Below are 25,985 nucleotides of genomic sequence, written 5' to 3' on the forward strand. Positions count from 1 at the left end.
CCGGTCAGCGGGTCTGACCGGGGCGCTGCAGGGAGAGAAACGCCGTGAGCGCTCCGGGGAGGAGCGGGGACCCGGAGCGCTCGGCGTAACAGTAACCTTAAGGCTTATTCACACTGCAGACATTTCCATCAGTGAAATTCCTCTTGCAGCAGAGTCCCTTTGTTTTCAATGTCATTCTGCTGCTCTGTGAACACTGTGGAAGCTCTGCAGCTAAATTTCGCTGGCGGAATAGATGACTGCACAAAGAATGAACATGCACTGCGGTCTCTGAGACGGCAACAGTCCTACCACTGGTGAGTTTAGTGGGGCCGGCTGCAAGCGGAGATTCAGCCTGCAGAATTATGCTGGTTGAATGTCTGCAGTGTGAATGAGCCCTTAGGCTGCGTTTACATGGCGGAAAATCCACACATCTACATAAATCCTGCGGATGTTTGGTACAGAATTCTGCAGATGTTAAACAGATGCGGAATCAATGCGGAATTTGTGTGGAACCCGTGCGGAAATGTTCACATGGATTCCGCATGATTCCGCATCTTATTCGCTGCCACCCGGGACTCCTGCACTTCTGCGGTAATACTACTACTAATAAAGTCTGTTTCATGTTGGGAGTAGTAGTACAGGAGCTGAGGGATTGATGGCATCGGGTTTCACTTCTGAGACCTGATGTGATCAAAAGTTATTAACCAGGGGAGTGGGCGGCATTTTTTTATGTGAAAACTTTAGATTCAAATACCCCACCGGGAACCCTGAATGGCTGGCACCAAGTAGCCATTCAGGACTCCCGGCGGGGTTTTTAAAATTCTATAGTGCAGATCAGGTTTTTAATATAGATGGCCGGCTGGGGATCGCGGCGCAATGCTGCCCGCTTCCCCGGCAGGAGCCATCTCTCCTACTACAGCTCCCATCATGGAACAGACACTTGGTGGCAGCCATTCAGGGCTCCCGGCGGGGTATTTGAATCAGAAGTTTTCACAGTAAAAAATATACATCGTTGGGGAGTGGAGCGGAAAGTGATGCAATCAATCCTTCAGCCCCTGTATTACTACTCCCAACATAGAACAAACTCTGTTTCATGATTGAAGTAGTAGTACCAGTGCTACAGTAGTACAAAGATTTTATTAAATTAAAAAGTGAATAGTTTTTTTTTAATATATTAAAAAAAAAATGCTTATATTCTATTTGTTAAAGGAATTATTCTTTTATTTTTATTTTCTTGGAAAAAAGTAAAAAAAAAAAAATATATATATATATATATATATATATATATATATATATATATATGAATAGTTTGCATTCAGCACAAATTCCGCACGTATTCAGAGGAAAGTTGGCCCCATTGACTTCAATGGGATTTCACAGCTGAAGTGCGGAAAAACATAAGACCAGACTTATATGTGAATTTTATCAGCGGAATTCCCCATGTGGAAATTCTGCTATCTGAATGAACCTTCAGAATCCCATTAAAATTAATGGGCAATAAATTCATGCAGAATTCCATGCGATTTTCTACAATGTAAATGCGGCCTTAGAAGAAATGTAATCAGCAGCTAATAGGAAAGTAGTACTTCAATAGAAAAAGTAAGATCGCACTCACGCAGTGAAAATTAAAACGTCTTCTTTATTTCAAAATCTTCTTAAAAAATGCCGAAATGGAGGTAGAGAGATGCGGTCAGCGTCCGCTGACTGACCAGCTGAGGCGAGGCAAAGCTCCTTTCGCGGTTCACCCGCTTTCTCAAACCTCCTTCATGTCACACCTGTGCGTCCTTTTACCTGGCGCAGGTTGTGACGTCACGGTCAGAAGAAAAAAAGGTAAGAAGGAAGGAGGGGGAGATTCTCCTTTCCCGTTTTCCCCTTTCTCCCCCTTCCCCCTCCTTCCTTCTCCCTCTCCCCTCTCCTTCCTTCCTGTTTCTTACCTTTTTTCCTTCTGACCATGACGTCACTACCTGCGCCAGGTAATAGGACGCACAGGTGTGACGTGAAGCAGGCTTGAGAAAGCGGGCTGAACCGCGAAAATAGCGTTGCCTCGCCTCAGCCGGTCAGTCAGCGGATGCTGTCCAAATCTCTCTACCTCCACTTCGGCATGTTTTAAGAAGATTTTGAAATAAAGAGGAAGTTTTAATTTTCACTGGGTGAGTGCGATCTTACTTTTTCTTTTGAAGTACTGCATATGCTATATCTTGGATATTGATCTGCACCCCCAGGAGGTATCTCACTTGTATATCCCTGCGCTGTCTTCATGCTACACATGGTATTACCTTCAGTTTAACCCCTTCCAGTTAAGCAATTGTGCCTGCCTAGATTCTCACAGCCTAAGTTGTCGCTAATAGGAAAGTGTCTGTGTTCAGTCCTAGCCATAACTAGGATATTATCAGGCTTCATCTATTCCTACTTCTGTAAGGCTGAGTATTTTTCACTCAATAACCTGGTACACCAAGCACTTCCATGTAGTAGTTAATAAGGGCATCAAGACATGTAATTGTAGGAAACTGGGTGTAGTGAAAGCTTGAATGCCTTTTCAGACATGACACGCATTGGTTTGGGAGCCTGCTTTTTGTGTTACAAATGTCACAGCTGATTATCCCTCACCGGACTCAGGTCTTGGGTGCTGTTAAACTCTCTTTTACCTGCTCTGACAACAACATGTATCAATTAAACATTCAACTAAATGGTAGACAGGCGGATGTCCTTTTAAAAAACTCTAGGGTATATGGGAAAGCGTACAAATTCCTGGCCGCACTGACAACATGACAGTGACAGCATGGCCGAGCCCACAATGGATGTGTTAAATATTAATGTTGTGTCATGATGATGACTACTTTATTAGAACTGTCTCTCTGCTCTGTAGAAGGTGCGCAAGAATAAGTTGTCAACCGACAGACCTGGGTTTATGGGGATAGTCTAAACAGGGACATTCTGCCACATTAGGTCACAGATGAAACCAGCTCTCATTGACTGTCTGAAATTATTTATATAAGCTTGGCAAAGCAGATCCAAAAGGGTCAATCAAAAAAACCTTGCAAGTGCTTTTATCCTACTTCAAGATGTATACTAGCTGCTTCATGGTTCCTTACATGATCAGACAGTTCTGAATATGAGAACCAACTCTTGGCCATACCTGTATATTCCATTAGGCATTTATATTAAATGCTTGGCAAAAAAAAAAAAAAAAACAGTGCCAAGCATTTAATATAATTTAAAGGGGTACTCTGGTGGAAAACAATTGTATTTCAAATCAACTGGTGCCAGAAACGTAAACATATTTTCAAATTACTTCTATTAAAAAACTGTAATCCTTCCAGTACTTATAAGCTGCTGTATACTATAGAGGAAGTTGAGTTGTTCTTTTCTGTCTGACCACAGTGCTCTCTGCTGTCCATGTCAGGAACTGTCTGAAGCAGGAGAGGTTTTCTATGGGGATTTGTTCCTACTCTGGACAGTTCCTGACATGGACAGAGGTGTCAGCAGAGAGCACTGTTGTCAGACAGAAAAGAACAACTCAACTTCCTCTTGAACATACAGCAGCTGATAAGTACTGGAAGGATTAAGAGTTTCCAAATATGTTTAACTTTCTGGTGCCAGTTAATATGAAAAAACTGTTTTACACCAGAGTACCCCCAGGGTACTGGAGTACAATGTAATGCCTTTTCAGATGTGCATTTGCATATAAAAACAAACATTTAATTAAAAAAAAAGAAAGAAAATAACTGATTAAGGCTATGCATTTTCAGTTATTTTTCTATTCCCATAGTTTTTTCAGCCTTTCTTATTTTTGCATTTGCTGCCTTTATAAGCCCTTTATGGCTCAAAATGTGACTCACAAAACAATGTGTGAATATAACTTTAAAATGCATGGAAAGCAATTCTAAGCTTGCGTTGTTCCTTGATACACTATATTTGCCCCTAGAAGCAATACTTGTTGGGAAGAATACCCAATAGGAGTGCAAAGGTTGCATAAGGTGTGCACAGTCATGTCATGTGTCTTTTCTGTATAAGTACCACTTTACATTCAAAGTATAGAATGATGGATTGTGCTAGATGGCATCAAAAAGTATCCATTGTGTTGTCTGTTTAACATATACTTTTCTTCTAAGAAAAAAAAAAGATTTTTCAAAAATAGTGTCACTTTTGCATATATATATATTTTTTTATTAAAATGCATACTTTGTGATAAAAACAAGGTTGTAAAAAGATGTAAAAAATATTGCAATAGAAGCTCAAGGATAAATAATTGTGCTTGATAAGTGAAAAAAGCTTTACTTTTAATAACAATTTCTTCTTTTTTAAAGTAATGATAAAATGGGAGAAAATATATCTCCCACTGTCACAAGGGAAACATTTTACACATGTTCTCTGTGATTTTAATCACTTCTAAGGCCATGTTCGGATGACCGAATTTATGAGTGTAATTTCGCCACAGAAATTCCGACGTCTGCCGGAAGAATGAACATGTTCATTCTTTTGGTGGAATCCGCTCAGAAATGTATTGCAGTCTATAAATACTGTGCATTTCTGAGCAGTCCTTGCACCAACAGAATATGCAAATTTGAGGAATGTCTGACCTTATTTTCCGGGCAGACATTTGGCAAATTTTTTGCCTAAGTGGAAAAGAAGAGTAATCCCACTTAACCATTGTATGTGTCACCATACTAAAAAGTAGATACTATAAAGTAAAAAAAACACATATAAAGGAATAAAATTACTTTATGATAAGAAACAAGTTATAATCAAAAACGGCACTTACAGCACTCATGAGCGAATCCAGCACGCTTACAGCAAAGGCAGTGCCACAAGCAAAAGGCTGGGTGAGGTACAGCTCAGTGTCTGGGTCATCATCATCATCCTGGTCCAGGAACTGAACATTGGAATCATTCACTGCAATCCATAAAGACCAGGTTATCAGCTGTAGAGCATATTGGTGTATGGTTTTGGTGATCATCCAAATAACTATAACTCAACAATGATCTAGTACAATTCTCACTTAACTTCTGATGACCATAGTTGAACACAGTGAAAATACAAAATGTAATCTAAGCAATTCTATTTAGCTAAAAGCCTTACTCTATACTGTATATCTTATGCTGCTACAGTAGAAGGCCTGCCTATCTACCTATCTATCTACAGTATCTATCTATCTACCTATATTTATCATCGATCTACTGTATCTATCTATCTACTGTATCTATCATAAATATATCTGTCACCTATCTATCAATCTAAAATAATATTGAAAACAGAATAGTACTGAAAACGTGAAGCAAAGTTTACTTATGTCTATGGTAGCTGACATCCCTGCACCCCTATTAATGCCAAAAATATATGATATAAACTCAAGGGTAATGTAAATATGTAAACATCCATAAATCAAAAGTCTACCAAGTACTGTAGGTGAGCATAGTGGATTTATCCTGCTTCTCCTTGTTTCTTTCTGTTGCATATGTCTCAGAACCTTCCACTGCCCCCAAGAAAAGCAGGTTATCTGCTCTTCAGTAACCCAAGAGCTTGATCACTCTAGAGAAGTCAGAAATGAGAAACAAACACTAGGAAAAAAAGCTGCGAGGCATATGGAATCTTGGGTTTTTGCCTTTTGAATCATGTCTCCCTTGTCTGAACAGCCAATCATACTGACAGACAAACAGGAGCTAGGGGCAGCAATGTATCAGCACTGTTATAAGAAAAGATTCTGTATCAGAGGTTATTGTGATCAAAGCCATACTGATGTTGGTGTGAGAACCATGAGCAGAAAATCATTACAGAAGGTGCAAACCAGTTCACTTAAAAACTAAAGAGATACACACACACACACAAGGTACGGAACAGAAGCAGCCAGGACCAATGCATTGCATGTGCTGGAGAAGCGGTGTTACATTGACAGCCGAAAAAAACACAAACGTTTTGAAAACACTGGATGTGAAAGAAAACAAATTAAATATCACAAAAACAATATACACAGTCATTCATATGCAGATTAGGGGTGCAACCAGACCAACTGCAGAGGCTAATGCTTTTGTATCAGTTCTCTTCCAGTGCTAGATGCGATTCTTCCCCACAAAGAGAGCACTTTCAGGCCACAGCCTTTCCACACGTGATAACTGTGTATGGCTGCATTCACACTACGTTTCGTCCATAAGGGGACTGGATACAGCTGGGGGATGGGAAAACCGGGCGCTCCCGTATCCCAGCTGGACCCGGCCCCCATCTCATTCATTTGAATGAGCCGACTGGAGTCAGATAGTGAATCTGGTCGGCTCATTTTTGCCCCATATCCAGTTTTATGGCTGGACTGAAAATCATGGTATGCTGCAGGGTAAAAATGAACCGACCAGAGTCACTATCTGACTCCAGTCGTCTCATTCAAATGAATGGGATGGGGTCCGGGTCCGGCTGGGATATGGTAGTGCCCGATTTTCCCATCCCTCAGCCAGATCCTGTCCCTGTATGGACGAAACAAAGTGTGAATGCAGCCTAAGAGAGTTGTGCATTTAGAGGCGGAAGTATCACACAACATTCGAATAGTCAAAAAAGAGTCCTTAAAATTGTTGTTGTAATAGACAAATAATACAAAAAAAGACTCTTTTTGGTGTTTGGAAATTTTTAGGGGGATGGGTATGTTAATACAGAGCAAAGCAGGTGGGAGGTGTAAAAAGATGCAAAAGAGTTCAAATAACTCTAGCTACTAATATGTTTTACTACACCCAAATGTCCCCACTACACCCAAGGGAAAACCAATTCAGCATTGACCTCAGGGCACAGTGCTCACTTTTTATTCTTTTTTTATTTTTCAATTGTGTTTACTGGTTGCGCCTCTCAGTGGAGCAGCCATATAATATCCACAGCCACAACAAGGTAAAGAAAGAAGAGACGCGTCTTCTTACCCAACTCTGTTATTATTGGTATGTGAGTTCCAATGTTTTTTTCCTGACTGAATGAAATCATAGGTAGCAGTTTGCCAGGTTTAGCTGAACGGTGCAAGTGTTAGAAAGGTACAAGGCGGGAGGGGATCAAAGAGAAAAGACAGAGAGAGGGTGAGGTAATAAGGCAGCTCAGTGTGTGAGCAGGTGAAAGGGTACACACACATAGAAAGAAGCGCACAGAGCAGAGGGCAAACACTTGTGAAACCAGTAAAACAAATCGCAATGTGATTTCATATGCAATCTATGATATTGCATATGAGGTATAAGTGATCTGCAAGCCCATAACTACAAAAGATATGAACCTATATAATTATGGCAATTTTTACTTGTATCCACCCATAGCCTTATCCCAATATCTATAATAATTACAGCTAAAACTAATACAAAAGACCATGTAGCAGCCGCACCTTTGAAGAATCAGTGCCAATATGTTGCCTCACTCTACTAGGTTTATTGATATGAGATTATTTATTAGATTCATGCTTTTACGTTAATAAATCTGCAGTATGTTTAACATGGAAAAGAAGCTTTACATGCACAGTGGTAATCATTTGCATATGTTTGTTTTATAAAGGGACACAACATACAATCCTGCATACATTGCACTTCTAATATACTTCACAGGAATATGAGAATTATTACTACCTGTGGGAAAAATGATGATAGCAAATATACTTCATAGCAAATATATAAAACACAAACAACCAATCATTCTGAAAGATACTCCAAACAAATGAAAGCACCGGAAGCGACCTAAACTACAGTAACCTCACCTGAACCTGAATTAAACGGATCGATCGTCGATTAGTTAAGTCTAGCCAAATGTGTTCTGCTTTCAAAGTGCTCTGGTTGCTCAGAAAGGATGGATAAAGTCCAAGGAAAATTCAGACGCTGATCCTGGACTTTTCCAGGCAACTCAAGCACTTTCAAAGTGGAACTAATTTGGTCAAATCAATAGCCGATCCATCAGATTTAGTTTTAGCCTAGACCACAGTAGTTTCTTTCACCTCTGGAAAGCACAGTAATAGACTTATGTTTGCAAATAGAGTTGCTCAGCTTTAGGCTTTTATGAGCCCTGAATTGTTTCACTATTGAAAAACAATATTCTACATAACGCTGGTCCCATAAAGCAGTGGACAGACCAGCTTGCAGGAGGAAGCCTTGTCATGGACTAATTTTTTTTTTAAATTTACACCACTATTATCATCCCTAAATACTACTTTATCTTCAACAAATCTGTTTTCTATTGATGTAATAAATAAAAAACACATTCTTTTGTTACACCACATGTTGGATTTTCATTTTTTTACAGAGTAGGATATGTATAATATTTACTCCTTTTCTTTGTTTAAATTTACAACTTTTCTGGTGACTATAATTTCTTTGTATTAAGCAAGACCTACAGCTCGGTAAAGGTCCCTATACACTTTAGTTGTCCAATTCGGCAGCAATGGACAACTGTCTTAACCTCTTAAGGATGCAGGGTGTACCTGTACGCCCTGTGCCCGTGTCCTGGTATATAACGTGGGGTCGCGGCGCAAAAAAATGAGGCCTCATACCAGCCTGTACGTGGACAAGTAAAAAAGTTATAGGGGTCAGAAGTACGTTTCATGCATGTAGTTATGATTTTTTTCAGAAGTAAGACTAAATCAAACCTATATAAGTAGGGTATCATTTTAACCATATGGACCTACAGAATAAAGATAAGGTGTCATTTTTACCGAAAAATGCACTGCGTAGAAACAAAAGCCACCAAAACTTACAAAATGGCATTTTTTCTTCAATTTTGTCGCACAATTAATTTTTTCCCCGTTTTGCCGTGGATATTTTGGTAAAATGACTAATATTACTGCAAAGTAGAATTGGTGGGGCAAAAAATAAATAATATGGAATTTTAGGTGCAAAATTTAAAGCGTTATGATTTTTAGAAGGTAATGAGGAAAAAAATGAAAAAGCATAAATGGAAAAACCCTGAGTCCTTAAGGGGTTAAGTGTATGTTGAATTTAAAGTGCCTGACCATTATATTCTCAGAAATAAGCTGCATGGTAGCAGATTACCCATCTGCTCTTCCCACATATGGGATAGCAGACAGCTGGACAAACATTTGAAAGAAAGTTATTGAAGGTATATTGCCACCTTAACCCCTTGTGGACCAAGCCCATTTTGACCTTTAGGACCAGGCCATTTTTCATTTTTACATTTTCGTTTTTTCCTCCTCTCCTTTTAAAATCCATAATTCTTTTTTTTACCTATAGACCCATATGAGGGCTTGTTCTTTGTGCGAACAATTGTACTTTGTAATGACATCTTTTATTTTACCATTAAGTGTACGGTGCGGAAATTAATAAGAAAATAGCAAATTTGCTATTTTAGGGGTTTCGGTTTTTACACAGTGCACTTTATGGTAAAAGTGATGCATTATCTTTATTCTGTAGGTTAATGTGATTAAAATGATACCCAATTTATATAGTTTTTTTTTATTATTGTACTATTTAAAAAACATGCTACATTTTCTTTAACAAAATTGGTATGCATAAAATTGTCATTTTCTGACCCCTAAAATTTTTCATTTTTCCCTAAACAGGGATGTATGAGGGCTCATTTTTTGCGCTGTGATCTGTAGTTTTTATCAGTACCATTTTTGTTTTGATGGGAGTTTTTGATCGCTTTTTAATATTTTTTTTCCAATATATGATGCGACTGAAAATCTGTATTTTTGGTGTTTGGTACTTTTTTACATTTATGCAATTTACCGTGCAGGATAATAAACATTATATTTTAATAGTTTGGACATTTGCGCACACGGTAATACCAAATATGTAATTTTTTTGGTAAAATTAGAAAATAAGGGGGATTAGATTTTTTATTATGGGAGGGGGTTTTATATAATTTTAAAAACTTTTTTCAATTTTTAATTTTACACTTTTTAAGTCCCCATAGAGGATTTTTATATGCACTCATTAGATTGCATGTACTGCATAATGCTATGCATATGGCATAGCATTATACAGTGTGATCGGCAATCCACTGATATAGCCTGGCTAAGCCAGGCTACATCATTGAATCAGTGATCGGGCGGCAGGAGGCAGGTAGGGGGATCCTCCTCCGCCATTTTAGCTCAGAAAACCCCCGCAACGTTTTGTGAGCTCCACTGAGCTGCTGGCATGTTTTACTTTCACTTTTACTTGCATCGGCATTGATCACAGCATCTAAAGGGTTAAAAGCCGGGCAGCGGCGGGATCTGAGCATAGCTCCTGCGCTTGATTCAAATCAGCTTAAGGATCCAGGGCATACAGGTACGCCCTTGGTCCTTAAGTACCAGGATGCAAGGACGTACCTGTACACCCTTGGTCCTTAACATGTTAAAGGGGTGCTCCAGTGGAAAACAAGTGTTTTCAAATTAACTGGTGCCAGAAAGTTAAACAGATTTGTAAATAACATCTATTTAAAAATCTTAATCCTTCCAGTACTTATCAGCTGCTGTATACTACAAAGAGAGTTGTGTAGTTCTTTCCAGTCTGCTCACAGTGCTCTCTGCTTCCACCTTTGTCCGTGTCAGGAACTGTCCAGAGTAGAAACAAATCCCCATAGCAAACCTCTCCTGCTCTGGACAGTGCCTGAGGATGAGTGGTGCAGTTGTCCATAGCAACCAATTAGATTGCTTCCTTCATTTTTAAAGAGGCCTGTGAAAAATTAAAAAAGCAATCTGATTGGTTGCTGGGGGCAACAGCACCACTCTTCCTCTACACTGGTTTTGATAAATCTCCCTGTTTCTCTTTTTTTAGTTTTTTTAGAATTTTTGAACACTAGTGCCCTGATTTACTTAGAGTGTTGTGTAGGTTTCTTTGTGGGTTTTAATTCCCTACAAATATTTTCACGGTATTTACTAAGGTTCCCCAACATTTTCCACTTTCCCTACACTTTGCTTTTTTTCACATGCTCTGATCTGTCTGGTTTTCCTCAGCTCAAATCCACCACATTTTAAGTGGAAACCTTAGTAAATATGTGTTTTTTTGTGTGAAAATGTCAGGAACACGCCCCTTTTTGGTGACCACACCCCTTTTCTCAATGATCACGCCCCTTCCGGGTTTTCTTAATAAAATGGAGAGTTAGTCTGTTTAAACCCTGGCACAAATTGGTGCACAACCCGACAAAATATGTCGGGTTTGCAATAGTAAATGAGGGCCAAGGTGATTCCATAATTATTTCCTCTCCTTTATCTGTAAAAACCTTCTTTAATTAATACAGATAATTGCCTTTCATTTGTTTGAGGAATGTTTCATAACGGTCGATAATACTGCTAATAAACACTGTTTTGTGCCCGATCTGTGATTCGCATATTTGTAAAGATTCCTTAAAGATGTTGTAAAGATGTTGTAAAGATTCCTTAAAGATTTTTTTATTTTTTTTTAAATCAACTGGTGCCAGAAAGTTAAACAGATTTGTAAATTACTTCTATTAAAAAATCTTAATCCTTCCTGTACTTATTAGCTGCTGAATACTACAGTGGAAATTCTTTTCCGTTTGAAACACAGAGCTGTCTGCTGACATCATGAGCACAGTGCTCTCTGCTGACATCTCTGTCCATTTTAGGAACTGTCCAGAACAGCATATGTTTGCTATGGGGATTTCCTTTTACGCTGGCAGTTCCTAAAATGGACAGAGATGTCAGCAGAGAGCACTGTGCTTGTCACGATGCCGGCTGGCAGGAGGTGGATCCTCTGTGCCAGAGAGGGATTGGCGTGGACCGTGCTAGTGGACCGGTTCTAAGTCACTACTGGTGTTCACCAGAGCCCGCCGCAAAGCGGGATGGACTTGCTGCGGCGGTAGTGACCAGGTCGTATCCACTAGCAACGGCTCAACCTCTCTGACTGCTGAAGATAGGCGCGGTACAAGGGAGTAGACAGAAGCAAGGTCGGACGTAGCAGAAGGTCGGGGCAGGCAGCAAGGATCGTAGTCAGGGGCAACGGCAGGAGGTCTGGAACACAGGCTAGGAACACACAAGGGAACGCTTTCACTGGCACAATGGCAACAAGATCCGGCGAGGGAGTGCAGGGGAAGTGAGGTATACATAGGGAGTGCACAGGTGAACACACTGATTAGAACCACTGCGCCAATCAGCGGCGCAGTGGCCCTTTAAATCGCAGAGACCCGGCGCGCGCGCGCCCTAGGGAGCGGGGCCGCGCGCGCCGGGACAGGACCGACGGAGAGCGAGTCAGGTACGGGAGCCGGGGTGCGCATCGCGAGCGGGCGCCACCCGCATCGCGAATCGCATCCCGGCTGGAGGCGGTATCGCAGCGCACCCGGTCAGTGGATCTGACCGGGGCGCTGCGGGAGCGAGAGTGTAGCGAGCGCTCCGGGGAGGAGCGGGGACCCGGAGCGCTCGGCGTAACAGTACCCACCCCCTTGGGTCTCCCCCTCTTCTTGGAGCCTGAGAACCTGAGGACCAGACTTTTATCTAGGATATTGTCCTCAGGTTCCCAGGATCTCTTTTCAGGACCACAGCCCTCCCAGTCAACCAAAAAGAAGGTTTTTCCTCTGACCTTTTTGGAGGCCAGTATCTCCTTTACAGGAAAAATGTCTGAAGAACCGGAGACAGGAGTGGGAGAGATAAGTTTAGGAGAGAAACGGTTGATGATGAGTGGTTTAAGAAGAGAAACGTGAAAGGCATTAGGAATACGAAGAGAAGGAGGGAGAAGAAGTTTATAAGAGACAGGATTAATCTGGCACAAAATTTTGAAAGGACCAAGATAGCGTGGTCCCAATTTGTAGCTGGGAACACGGAAGCGGACATATTTAGCGGAGAGCCATACCTTTTCTCCGGGAGAAAAAATGGGGGGAGCTCTTCTTTTCTTATCAGCAAACTTCTTCATGCGTGATGAAGCCTGTAAGAGAGAATTTTGGGTCTCTTTCCATATGGTGGAAAGATCACGAGTTATTTCATCCACAGCGGGCAAACCAGAGGGCAAGGGAGTAGGGAGGGGGGGAAGAGGGTGACGGCCGTACACCACGAAAAATGGGGATTTGGAAGAAGATTCAGAAACTCTGAAGTTATACGAGAATTCGGCCCATGGTAGAAGATCTGCCCAGTCATCCTGGCGGGAGGAAACAAAATGCCGTAAATAATCACCCAGGACCTGGTTAATTCTTTCTACTCGCCCATTGGATTGAGGATGATAAGCAGAAGAAAAGTTTAATTTAATCTTGAGTTGTTTACAGAGAGCCCTCCAGAATTTTGACACGAATTGGACGCCTCTATCCGAGACGATCTGCGTGGGCAACCCGTGAAGACGAAAAATGTGTACAAAAAATTGTTTTGCCAACTGAGGCGCAGAAGGAAGACCAGGAAGAGGGATGAAATGTGCCATCTTGGAGAATCGATCAACGACCACCCAAACAACAGTGTTGCCACGGGATGAGGGTAAGTCTGTAATAAAGTCCATACCAATCAGAGACCAAGGTTGTTCGGGAACAGGCAGAGGATGAAGAAGACCAGCGGGCTTCTGGCGAGGAGTCTTATCCCGGGCACAGACAGTGCAGGCCCGCACAAAATCAACAACATCCGTCTCCAGAGTCGGCCACCAATAGAAACGAGAGATGAGTTGCACGGATTTCTTGATGCCCGCATGGCCTGCGAGATGGGAGGAGTGACCCCATTTGAGGATTCCGAGGCGTTGGCGTGGAGTGACGAAGGTCTTCCCTGGAGGAGTTTGCCTGATGGAGGCTGGAGAAGTGGAGATCAGGCAGTCAGGAGGAATGATGTGTTGCGGAGAGAGCTCTACTTCCGAGGCATCCGAGGAACGAGAGAGAGCATCGGCCCTGATGTTCTTATCGGCAGGCCGAAAGTGAATTTCAAAATTAAATCGGGCAAAGAACAGAGACCACCTGGCCTGGCGAGGATTCAGCCGTTGGGCAGACTGGAGATAGGAGAGATTTTTGTGATCGGTGTAAATAATAACTGGAAATCTTGATCCCTCCAGCAGATGCCTCCATTCCTCAAGTGCTAATTTAATGGCTAGTAGCTCTCGATCCCCGATGGAGTAGTTCCTCTCCGCCGGAGAGAAGGTCCTAGAAAAAAACCCACAAGTAACAGCATGCCCGGAGGAATTTTTTTGTAGAAGGACCGCTCCCGCTCCTACTGAGGAGGCATCTACCTCCAATAGGAAGGGTTTAGATGGGTCAGGTCTGGAGAGCACGGGAGCAGAAGAAAAGGCAGACTTGAGCTGTTTAAAGGCGTCTTCCGCTTGAGGAGGCCATGACTTAGGATTGGCATTCTTTTTGGTTAAAGCCACGATAGGAGCCACAATGGTGGAAAAATGTGGAATAAATTGTCTGTAATAATTGGCGAACCCCAAAAAACGTTGGATAGCACGGAGTCCGGAGGGGCGTGGCCAATCTAAGACGGCAGAGAGTTTGTCTGGATCCATTTGTAGTCCCTGGCCAGAGACCAAGTATCCTAGGAAAGGAAGAGATTGACATTCAAACAGACATTTCTCCATCTTGGCATAAAGTTGATTGTCACGAAGTCTCTGAAGAACCATGCGGACATGCTGGCGGTGTTCTTCTAGGTTGGCAGAAAAAATCAGGATATCGTCCAGATACACAACAACACAGGAATATAAGAGATCACGAAAAATTTCATTAACAAAGTCTTGGAAGACGGCAGGGGCGTTGCACAGGCCAAAGGGCATGACCAGTGTCACGATGCCGGCTGGTAGGAGGTGGATCCTCTGTGCCAGAGAGGGATTGGCGTGGACCGTGCTAGTGGACCGGTTCTAAGTCACTACAGGTTTTCACCAGAGCCCGCCGCAAAGCGGGATGGTCTTGCTGCGGCGGTAGTGACCAGGTCGTATCCACTAGCAACGGCTCAACCTCTCTGGCTGCTGAAGATAGGCGTGGTACAAGGGAGTAGACAGAAGCAAGGTCGGACGTAGCAGAAGGTCGGGGCAGGCAGCAAGGATCGTAGTCAGGGGCAACGGCAGGAGGTCAGGAACACGGGCTAGGAACAAACAAGGGAACGCTTTCACTAGGCACAAGGGCAACAAGATCCGGCCAGGGAGTGCAGGGGAAGTGAGGTATAAGTAGGGAGTGCACAGGTGGAAACTAATCAAGGTAATTGGAAGATTGGACCAGGCACCATCATTGGTGCACTGGCCCTTTAAATCGCAGAGACCCGGCGCGCGCGCGCCCTAGGGAGCGGGGCCGCGCACGCCGGGACAGGACCGACGGAGAGCGAGTCAGGTACGGGAGCCGGGGTGCGCATCGCGAGCGGGCGCCACCCACATCGCGAATCGCATCCCGGCTGGAGGCGGTACCGCAGCGCACCCGGTCAGGAGATCTGACCGGGGCGCTGCAGCAACGAGGATGAGGCGAGCGCTCCGGGGAGGAACGGGGACCCGGAGCGCTCGGCGTAACAGTACCCCCCCCCTTGGGTCTCCCCCTCTTCTTGGGTCCAAAGAACCTGAGGAACAAAAACTCAATTCTTTCGTGATGAGGTCCGATGCACATTAGGAGGGGTTCCGTGCGGTAACGCACGGCACAGTCCAAACTTTCATTGTTAACACAATTGATGTAGAGGGGTCTGGCGAGACTGGTCACAGGGATGTTGAACCTGTTGATAAGAGAGGCCAAAAAAAAATTTCCTGCAGATCCGGAATCCAAGAAGGCCATAGTAGAGAAGGAGAAGGTAGAGGCAGATATCCGCACAGGCACAGTAAGGCGTGGAGAAGCAGAGTTGACATCAAGAACTGTGTCACCTTTGTGCGGAGTCAGCGTACGTCTTTCCAGGCGGGGAGGACGGATAGGACAATCCTTCAGGAAGTGTTCGGTACCGGCATAGTACAGGCAAAGATTCTCCATGCGGCGTCGTGTCCTCTCTTGAGGTGTCAAGCGAGACCGGTCAACTTGCATAGCCTCCACGGCGGGAGGCACAGGAACGGATTGCAGAGGACCAGAGGAGAGAGGAGCCGGGGAGAAAAAACGCCTCGTGCGAACAAAGTCCATATCCAGGCGGAGCTCCAGACGCCATCCGGAAAAACGCATGTCAATGCGAGTGGCAAGATGAATGAGTTCATGTAGGTTAGCAGGAATTTCTCGTGCGGCCAGAACATCTTTAATGTTGCTGGATAGGCCTTTTTTAAAGGTCGCGCAGAGAGCCTCACTATTCCAGGACAACTCGGAAGCAAGAGCACGGAACTGAATGGCGTACTCGCCAACGGAAGAAACACCCTGGGCCAGGTTCAGCAGGGCAGTCTCGGCAGAAGAAGCTCGGGCAGGCTCCTCGAAGACACCACGGACCTCAGCGAAGAAGGACTGGACTGTGGCTGTGGCAGGATCATTGCGGTCCCAGAGTGGTGTGGCCCCAGACAAGGCCTTTCCAGAAAGGAGACCACAGCAGAGTTTAGAGTCCCCATCAAATTTGTCCGGCAGGGACAAGCAGGGGTTAGGAGCGGCCGGTTGCTGCGGAGGAGTTGCAGGAGCCGGCGGAGGAGATGGTTGTTGCAGCTGTAGCTGTGACTGAAATTGTGACTGAAGCTGCTGTATCTGTGACTGAAGTTGCAGTGTCACGGAGGTCAAGTATGCCAGCTGGTGATTTCGTTGGGCGATCTGTCGGGCTTGCTGGGCGACCAGTGTGGGGAGGTCGGCGACAACTGGCAGAGGAACTTCAGCGGAATCCATGGCCGGATCTACTGTCACGATGCCGGCTGGCAGGAGGTGGATCCTCTGTGCCAGAGAGGGATTGGCGTGGACCGTGCTAGTGGACCGGTTCTAAGTCACTACAGGTTTTCACCAGAGCCCGCCGCAAAGCGGGATGGTCTTGCTGCGGCGGTAGTGACCAGGTCGTATCCACTAGCAACGGCTCAACCTCTCTGGCTGCTGAAGATAGGCGTGGTACAAGGGAGTAGACAGAAGCAAGGTCGGACGTAGCAGAAGGTCGGGGCAGGCAGCAAGGATCGTAGTCAGGGGCAACGGCAGGAGGTCAGGAACACGGGCTAGGAACAAACAAGGGAACGCTTTCACTAGGCACAAGGGCAACAAGATCCGGCCAGGGAGTGCAGGGGAAGTGAGGTATAAGTAGGGAGTGCACAGGTGGAAACTAATCAAGGTAATTGGAAGATTGGACCAGGCACCATCATTGGTGCACTGGCCCTTTAAATCGCAGAGACCCGGCGCGCGCGCGCCCTAGGGAGCGGGGCCGCGCACGCCGGGACAGGACCGACGGAGAGCGAGTCAGGTACGGGAGCCGGGGTGCGCATCGCGAGCGGGCGCCACCCGCATCGCGAATCGCATCCCGGCTGGAGGCGGTACCGCAGCGCACCCGGTCAGGAGATCTGACCGGGGCGCTGCAGCAACGAGGATGAGGCGAGCGCTCCGGGGAGGAACGGGGACCCGGAGCGCTCGGCGTAACAACCAGATACTCAAAGTGTCCATCTCTAGTGTTAAATGCCGTTTTCCATTCATCCCCCTCTCTGATGCGGATGAGATTATAAGCACCTCTTAAGTCCAGTTTGGTAAAGATGTGGGCACCTTGGAGGCGATCAAAGAGTTCAGAGATAAGAGGTAGAGGGTAGCGGTTCTTTACCGTGATTTTGTTAAGACCGCGGTAGTCAATGCAAGGGCGTAGGGAGCCATCTTTTTTGGACACAAAGAAAAATCCGGCTCCGGCAGGAGAGGAGGATTTGCGGATAAAGCCCTTTTTTAAATTTTCCTGGATGTACTCAGACATAGCAAGAGTCTCTGGGGCGGACAGAGGATAAATTCTGCCCCGGGGTGGAGTAGTGCCCGAGAGGAGGTCAATAGGACAGTCATAAGGCCTGTGAGGAGGAAGAGTCTCAGCTTGTTTTTTGCAAAACACATCAGCAAAGTCCATATAGGCCTTAGGGAGACCGGTTACAGGGGGAACCACAGGATCACGGCAGGGAGTACTGGTAACCGGTTTAAGGCAGTCCTTGAAACAAGAGGTACCCCAACTCTTGATCTCCCCTGTGGACAAATCCAGGGTTGGGGAATGGTGTTGAAGCCAGGGTAGTCCAAGGAGAATTTCGGAAGTGCAATTGGAGAGGACAAAAAAATCAATTCTTTCGTGATGAGGTCCGATGCACATTAGGAGGGGTTCCGTGCGGTAACGCACGGCACAGTCCAATCTTTCATTGTTAACGCAATTGATGTAAAGAGGTCTGGCGAGACTGGTCACTGGGATGTTGAACCTGTTGATGAGAGAGGCCAAAATAAAGTTTCCTGCAGATCCGGAATCCAAGAAGGCCTTAGTGGAGAAGGAGAAGGTAGAGGCAGATATCCGCACAGGCACAGTAAGACGTGGAGAAGCAGAGTTGACATCAAGGACTGTTTCACCTTTGTGCGGAGTCAGCGTACGTCTTTCCAGGCGGGGAGGACGGATAGGATAATCCTTCAGGAAGTGTTCGGTACCGGCACAGTACAGGCAGAGATTCTCCATGCGGCGTCGTGTCCTCTCTTGAGGTGTCAGGCGAGACCGGTCAACTTGCATAGCCTCCACGGCGGGAGGCACAGGAACGGATTGCAGAGGACCAGAGGAGAGAGGAGCCGGGGAGAAAAAACGCCTCGTGCGAACAAAGTCCATATCCTGGCGGAGCTCCTGACGCCTTTCGGAAAAACGCATGTCAATGCGAGTGGCTAGATGAATGAGTTCATGTAGGTTAGCAGGAATTTCTCGTGCGGCCAGAACATCTTTAATGTTGCTGGATAGGCCTTTTTTAAAGGTCGCGCAGAGGGCCTCATTATTCCAGGAAAGTTCTGAAGCAAGAGTACGGAATTGCACGGCGTACTCGCCAACGGAAGAATTACCCTGGACCAGGTTCAGCAGGGCAGTCTCAGCAGAAGAGGCTCGGGCAGGTTCCTCAAAGACACTTCGAATTTCCGAGAAGAAGGAGTGTACAGAGGCAGTGACGGGGTCATTGCGGTCCCAGAGCGGTGTGGCCCATGACAGAGCTTTTCCAGACAGAAGGCTGACTACGAAAGCCACCTTAGACCTTTCAGTAGGAAACTGGTCCGACATCATCTCCAAGTGCAGGGAACATTGTGAAAGAAAGCCACGGCAAAACTTAGAGTCCCCATCAAATTTATCCGGCAAGGATAGTCGTAGGCCTGAGGCGGCCACTCGCTGCGGAGGAGGTGCAGGAGCTGGCGGAGGAGATGATTGCTGAAGCTGAGGTAGTAGCTGCTGTAGCATCAAGGTCAGTTGAGACAGCTGGTGGCCTTGTTGCGCTATCTGTTGTGACTGCTGGGCGACCACCGTGGTGAGGTCGGCGACAACTGGCAGAGGAACTTCAGCGGGATCCATGGCCGGATCTACTGTCACGATGCCGGCTGGCAGGAGGTGGATCCTCTGTGCCAGAGAGGGATTGGCGTGGACCGTGCTAGTGGACCGGTTCTAAGTCACTACTGGTGTTCACCAGAGCCCGCCGCAAAGCGGGATGGACTTGCTGCGGCGGTAGTGACCAGGTCGTATCCACTAGCAACGGCTCAACCTCTCTGACTGCTGAAGATAGGCGCGGTACAAGGGAGTAGACAGAAGCAAGGTCGGACGTAGCAGAAGGTCGGGGCAGGCAGCAAGGATCGTAGTCAGGGGCAACGGCAGGAGGTCTGGAACACAGGCTAGGAACACACAAGGGAACGCTTTCACTGGCACAATGGCAACAAGATCCGGCGAGGGAGTGCAGGGGAAGTGAGGTATACATAGGGAGTGCACAGGTGAACACACTGATTAGAACCACTGCGCCAATCAGCGGCGCAGTGGCCCTTTAAATCGCAGAGACCCGGCGCGCGCGCGCCCTAGGGAGCGGGGCCGCGCGCGCCGGGACAGGACCGACGGAGAGCGAGTCAGGTACGGGAGCCGGGGTGCGCATCGCGAGCGGGCGCCACCCGCATCGCGAATCGCATCCCGGCTGGAGGCGGTATCGCAGCGCACCCGGTCAGTGGATCTGACCGGGGCGCTGCGGGAGCGAGAGTGTAGCGAGCGCTCCGGGGAGGAGCGGGGACCCGGAGCGCTCGGCGTAACAGTGCTCATGATGTCAGCAGACAGCTCTGTGTTTCAAACGGAAAAGAATTTCCACTGTAGTATTCAGCAGCTAATAAGTACAGGAAGGATTAAGATTTTTTAATAGAAGTAATTTACAAATATGTTTAACTTTCTGGCACCAGTTGATTAAAAAAAAAAAAGTTTTTCACCGAAGTACCCCTTTAACTCCAGAAATTTTACCAAGGGTTGTACATATACTGGGAATTTTGGGGCCAAAAAAACTCATCTTATATTCATTTATTTTAAGGCCAAATTCACACAAATACGTAATACAAACACACTCCTGCCTCCATATTATGCTCTAATGACCCAAACTAACAGAATCATAGGGTTATGCTCATGTGAAACTGGCCTAAAACTCAAAGACTGTATTCCAAGAACTCAGTTTACATAAGAAGTTTACCAAGCTCAGTGATGATGGGAATGTTTGCCCCTGTGGTAATGGATGGCTGTCTTGCTAGGCCATGCACTGGACTATTGTCAGGGGAAGATCGATCCATTCCTGGTGGTGTAAAACCTAAAAACAAGAGAACAGATTATAGTATTCATAGACACAAAAAACTAATTGCATAGCAAATTTCTTGGTTTACTATGAAATATACATTATGTGTAATACAGTATGATATTTATTAAAGCGTTACTGTCATAAAAAAAAATGTCACAGACATTAAAATTTTTATAAATTGGGATCTTACCTCTGAGACCCCAATAGATAGAGTCAGGTTGAGGCAGCTGCTTCACTCCACAGCCCGACACTTATTGCAGGAGATGGGCTTCATTTTAATCTACGGTGTCCGTCACTTGCAAGGTGACAGATTGGGCGCCAAGCCGTGGAGAGAAATGCACTACTGAAATAATTTATAGCCGCGCACCTGGATATATCTAAATATCGGTCGTGGTCTCAGCACTGTTTTTTATGACAATAATGCTTTAATGCTCATTTGTGTAAACAAAATAATAATAAAAATACTAAGAATTTTAGAAAATAAAATAAATAAACAAACAAAAAAATAAACACTACTGCCTAAAAAGCCCATTTCCAAATACTCTATTAGATTATTTTAATTTGAAGCTTTGAAAAAATATGGCTACATTTTAGAAACAACACCATCCGGAAGTGTAGTATTGCATAGCTGAAACACTATCCATCATTCAGTAGAAGCTCTGCTCACACACAACCTGTGGACACTGTTTTTTTTTGCTATTTAAGGAAAAAACAGTTCACACATATTTTCTTTTCACCTATAATATATTCTCCGTTTCTCTGAAGGACCCAGTATGGACATTGCACAGACAGCTATTTTATTTCCATAGACACCATGCAATGCTTCTTTTCTCCCATGGTGGCATTGCAGGGAAACTGTACACTTATATTTCTATTTATTAGAAAAACATCACATAATGATAAGATTTTTCCATCTTTATATATATATATATATATATATATATATATATATATATATATATATATATGATTTTCAAGTTACTGAGCTGCTTACACTAGCTAGGGGACACTGAGTTCCCAGCTAGAATGAGCAGATGCAGTGTTAAAGGGGTACTCCGGTGAAAAACAATATTTTTTTTAAATCAACTGGTGCCTGAAAGTTAAACAGATTTGTAAATTACTTCTGTTTAAAAATCTTAAACCTTCCAGTACTTATCAGCTGCTGTATGCTTTTCTTTTTAAATGTATTTTCTGTGTGACCACAGTGCTCTCTGCTGACACTTCTGTCTGTCTTAGGAACTGTCAAGAGCAGGAGCAAATCTTCATAGCAAACCTATCCTGCTCTTGACAGTTCCTGAGACAGACAGAGGTGTCAGCAGAGAGAACTGTGGTCAGACAGAAAATACATTTAAAAAGAAAAGAACTTCCTCTGGAGCATACAGTAGCTGATAAGTCCTTGGAAGGGTTAATATTTTTACAGAGAAGTAATTTAAAAATCTGTTGAACTTTCTGGCACCAGTTGATTTAAAAAAAAAAAAAATGTCACCAGAGTACCCCTGTAAATGTTGCCCAGAATTTTCTGTTTGATCTATTCAGTGTAGTCTAGTGAAGTGTGAGGTAATGAGTAGAGACACCATCCTCACTGCTTGACAAATGGCAGAACATGTAGCGGCATAGCAGTGCAAAGCAACTGCTTTGGGCTTGGGGTAAGTGTGGTTCTGAGGATAAGCATTTATCAGAAGGGTTTCAGTCCCTTGTGTGCCGACGGTTCCATCCTCTCCATTTGAACCTGCCACATTCTTGTCTTACCAAACTGTTGAGATAATATCTTACACTTTGGAGGTCCACATGGATTGGAATTTTGAAAAGGGAGTTTAAAAAAGTCATGGGTGGAAAAAAACTTTTTATAATTGGTTACAGGCATTTGTGATGATCATGTGCATCACTGGACTGAAGCAACAAAAGCATCACTTTTAACTAGTGTTGAGCGGCATAGGCCATATTCGAATTCGCGAATATTCGCGAATATATGGACGAATATTCGTCATATATTCGCGAATATTCGCATATTCGTTATATTCTCGTTTTATTTTCACATATGCGAAAATACGCATATACGAAAATTAACATATGTGAACATTCGCATATGCGAAAATTAGCATATGCTAATTTTCGTATATGCTAATTTTCGCATATGCGAATTTTCGCACGCCAGTCTCGCACAGTAGTATTACAGCCTTCTTTACACCACACAAGCTGGAAGCAGAGAGGGGTGATCACTGTGATGTGTACTGTGAAGAAGAAAAAAAAAAAAAACGAATATTCGTAATTACGAATATTTAGCGCTATATTCGCGAAATTCGCGAATATGCGATATTCGCGAATAATATTCGAATTGCGAATATTCGCGAGCAACACTACTTTTAACTGTGTATTTTTCAGTGCCCAATGTATGCAGAGGGGCTCTGTCTGGAGGTGATACAATAGGACTGGAATTTCGGAGGTGCATGGGCTAGAGATGGCATTATTCATCTCCTTATTGTTCAGAGGTCTGCAGTGGTCTTTTGTTTTTTTGTGCTGATGCAGACTTCTGGAGATCTGGGATCTGTTGGTTATTCAATGAGGAGCAAATGCTTGTTGTACGCCTTATGCAAGTTCTGCATAAGGATCCTAGATGTGTATTTTGCCCAGTATCCCAGGAAGTAGGTTGATGTCCATCTTAGAACAGGATTTTGTTTCAAAAATTTGTTTTATACCATTTATTGTTTCTCTCTTTTCAATTTATACATTTGTGGGTGTTGGTACAAGGAAGTTGTTCAAAGAAGTTCTGCTTGGCAGTGTAGCGGACCCTTTCTCCTCTCAGCCTTTTTCTAATTTTACATAGTTAAATCGTTGGAATGGTTGAAAAATCACCTGTCTGTGGAACTTTAGGCAGGATAAGAGTGTTTAACAATGCTGTAGATGCTGATGGATGAAAACTGTTGAACCTGATTTAGACATCTGCAGCCTCCTTGGTGTCAATATGGTAAGTAGAGATGAGCGAACTTACAGTAAATTCGATTCGTCACAAACTTCTCGGCTCGGCAGTTGCTGACTTTTCCTGCATAAATTAGTTCAGCTTTCCGGTGCTCCGGTGGGCTGCAAAAGGTGGATACAGTCCTAGGAGACTCTTTCCTAGGACTGTATCCACCTTTTCCAGCCCACCGGAGCACCGGAAAGCTGAACTAATTCATGCAGGAAAAGTCAGCAACCGCCGAGCCGAGAAGTTCGTGACGAATCGAATTTACTGTAAGTTCGCTCATCTCTAATGGTAAGGCCTGAGATGCTTGGTTGTAGCTGGAGGTTTCTACAATATGACAATGTTTTGCTTTCCTTGCCTTTTGCACCATGGAAATTGGTCAGATACTTTCTCCTAATTGTCAATCCTGGTGGTCAAGGTTTTTTGTTATCTAGTTTAATTTAACAAAGGTTGCTGTTTTTTTGTTATCATTGTATTATATTATTATATACTCTGTTAGTTGCTGGTTTTTATTTCTTGTCCTTTTGATATTGTTGTGTCTGTAACTAAAGTTTTAAAGGCCATTATGATGGGCGCTGACTGAAGAAAGTAAGGAAGGCTCCAGGAGTGGAGTTGGAAGTTGACCTCATAGATCCTAGGTCAGCCGAGGAAAGGTCCATACAATCCTAGCTTAAACAAAAGTTATTATTTATTATTAAAATTGTTTAAAAGAAAAACTGTCAGCTCAGCTTTTACTTCGCAAACCTCTGTGGTAAAATGAATGCTGCACTGTGATTGGTAGCTATGGACAACAACATGTTTTTTACATGTATGAACCATACATATAATGGGGGAATTTTACAGTCAATAATTTTCAGCTGTGGAAGTGTGGACGTGCACAAAATTTATGAAATTGTGCACAGCATATCATAAATTTGTCTGGGCAATACACTGCTATGGGAAATTACCTCAGCACAACTGATTTTTTTTCTTCTTTCAACAGTCGCAATGATGAATTCCTGACCAATGCATCTGCTAACACAGATTTGACTGATGATTTCTACCAAATCTGCTGTGCACCCAAAAGATGCAAAAAAGTCCACAGCATGAGAACCAGTCTAAGGCTAAGTTTCCACTTTTTTTTTTTCTGGCAGTTTTTGGAATACAGCCACTGCAGTTTTGAGCCAAAGCCAGAAATGTATTCAAAAGGAATAGGAGATATAAAAGAAGAACTTACACTTCTCCTCCCTTATGGATCCACTTCTGACGTTGGCTCAAAAACTGCAGTGGCAGATATCCAAAAACTGCCAGAAAAAAAGTGGAAACTTAGCCTAAATCCCTTTATAAATCACCCTCTTGTCTTTGTTTTAGATTGATCAATCTACCTGAAACCAAAAATGTCTGGTGTTGCCTATAGCAACCAATTACAGCTTAGCTTTGCTATCTTAACGAGCTGTGGTAAAGTGAAAGCTGAGCTGTGATTGGTTGCTATGGGCAGTTATGGTTTCAGGCATACCGGTCCTTATAAATCTGGGCCTTTGTTTCTGTTTGAACGGCAATGTACTATTAATGGGCTTTTATTATATATCTGTGTATTTATTTGTTTATGCATGTACCTGCTTCTGTTTTGTAATATTGATCAACTAAACCATTGCCTTGTATTCCACAATACACAAGCGCACAACAATAATGTATCCAAATAGACATCTATATAAATTTGCAACCGGTCAAGTGATTGGACGAGGCCTTTGTTATCTCATCTACCCCAATAATTAGTTTGAGACTAGACGTATTAGTAGCAGCAGATAGACAGGAACGTTCAACAAATTAGACTTTCTACTTAATACACACCAGGAGCAGTCAGACGGGCCTATACACATTGCCTTTTATATATTGACAGAACAGAATAAAGCATTATTTTTTCAGCTCTCAAAAGCAACCAGTGACCCTGATTTTCCTGCTATGTGACAAGTCTGTACCTTCAGTGAGTGATGGCACATGTATAATGCAAGGCCTTGCACAGACACATCCATCAAGAAACGCTGACTGCTAGAAAGCACAGCTGGGAGGAGAAATCACGGCCACTCCAATCTCCAGATAGTTAACAAGGCTACAGCAAAGTGATGTCATTTAAAGCTGTGAACAGTCACAATAATATAGCATGGTTCTGAGGAAATTCAATTTACATTTAATACTATAGTTCCTTTTTAGATTCTATATCTTGACTATAATCTAAATGTAAAGCGCTGAGAGTTATTTTTGTCAATCATTATGATCTGAACACTGGTAGTAACAATGTCTCATTACAGTCTGATAGACATTGGACGTATAGGAGACTTGAGCAAAGAAAAAACACAGCATTTGTACACAATAAACTAAATGCCTTTATGTCAGAGCTGTGCTTTAAATCAGACTGCCCTCTGGTGACACATCTAATGTACACCAAGACATGCCAGCAGCTTGTAATGTATTTGTTTCTTATGATTATTATATATTATTATATATTTTAGTGCATTCTTGATTTCAGGTATTGGGGTTAAATACATATCATAATGCAAACACAAGTACAATGA

At 43.8% G+C, this 25,985-nt stretch overlaps 1 protein-coding gene across 29 annotated transcripts in view; it reads right to left on the reverse strand.

Annotated features, from left to right (window-relative positions):
* The window catches only part of KCNMA1 (potassium calcium-activated channel subfamily M alpha 1), a 550,733-nt gene that overhangs the window by 26,748 nt on the left and 498,000 nt on the right, over window positions 1-25,985 (reverse strand). For 18 of the 29 annotated variants that reach the window (XM_056531312.1, XM_056531315.1, XM_056531323.1 and 15 more), the window contains 3 exons: window positions 20,373-20,486; window positions 6,873-6,956; window positions 4,742-4,872 (listed from right to left, as the gene is read on the reverse strand). In XM_056531312.1, the coding sequence (XP_056387287.1) occupies window positions 4,742-4,872; window positions 6,873-6,956; window positions 20,373-20,486 (329 nt within the window). The remainder of the gene's footprint in view (window positions 1-4,741; window positions 4,873-6,872; window positions 6,957-20,372; window positions 20,487-25,985) is intronic. The other 11 variants (XM_056531337.1, XM_056531335.1, XM_056531327.1 and 8 more) reach the window with 1 other exon arrangement.

This window comes from Hyla sarda, chromosome 7, assembly GCF_029499605.1.
Source record: "Hyla sarda isolate aHylSar1 chromosome 7, aHylSar1.hap1, whole genome shotgun sequence".
NCBI classification, from domain to species: Eukaryota; Metazoa; Chordata; class Amphibia; order Anura; family Hylidae; genus Hyla; species Hyla sarda.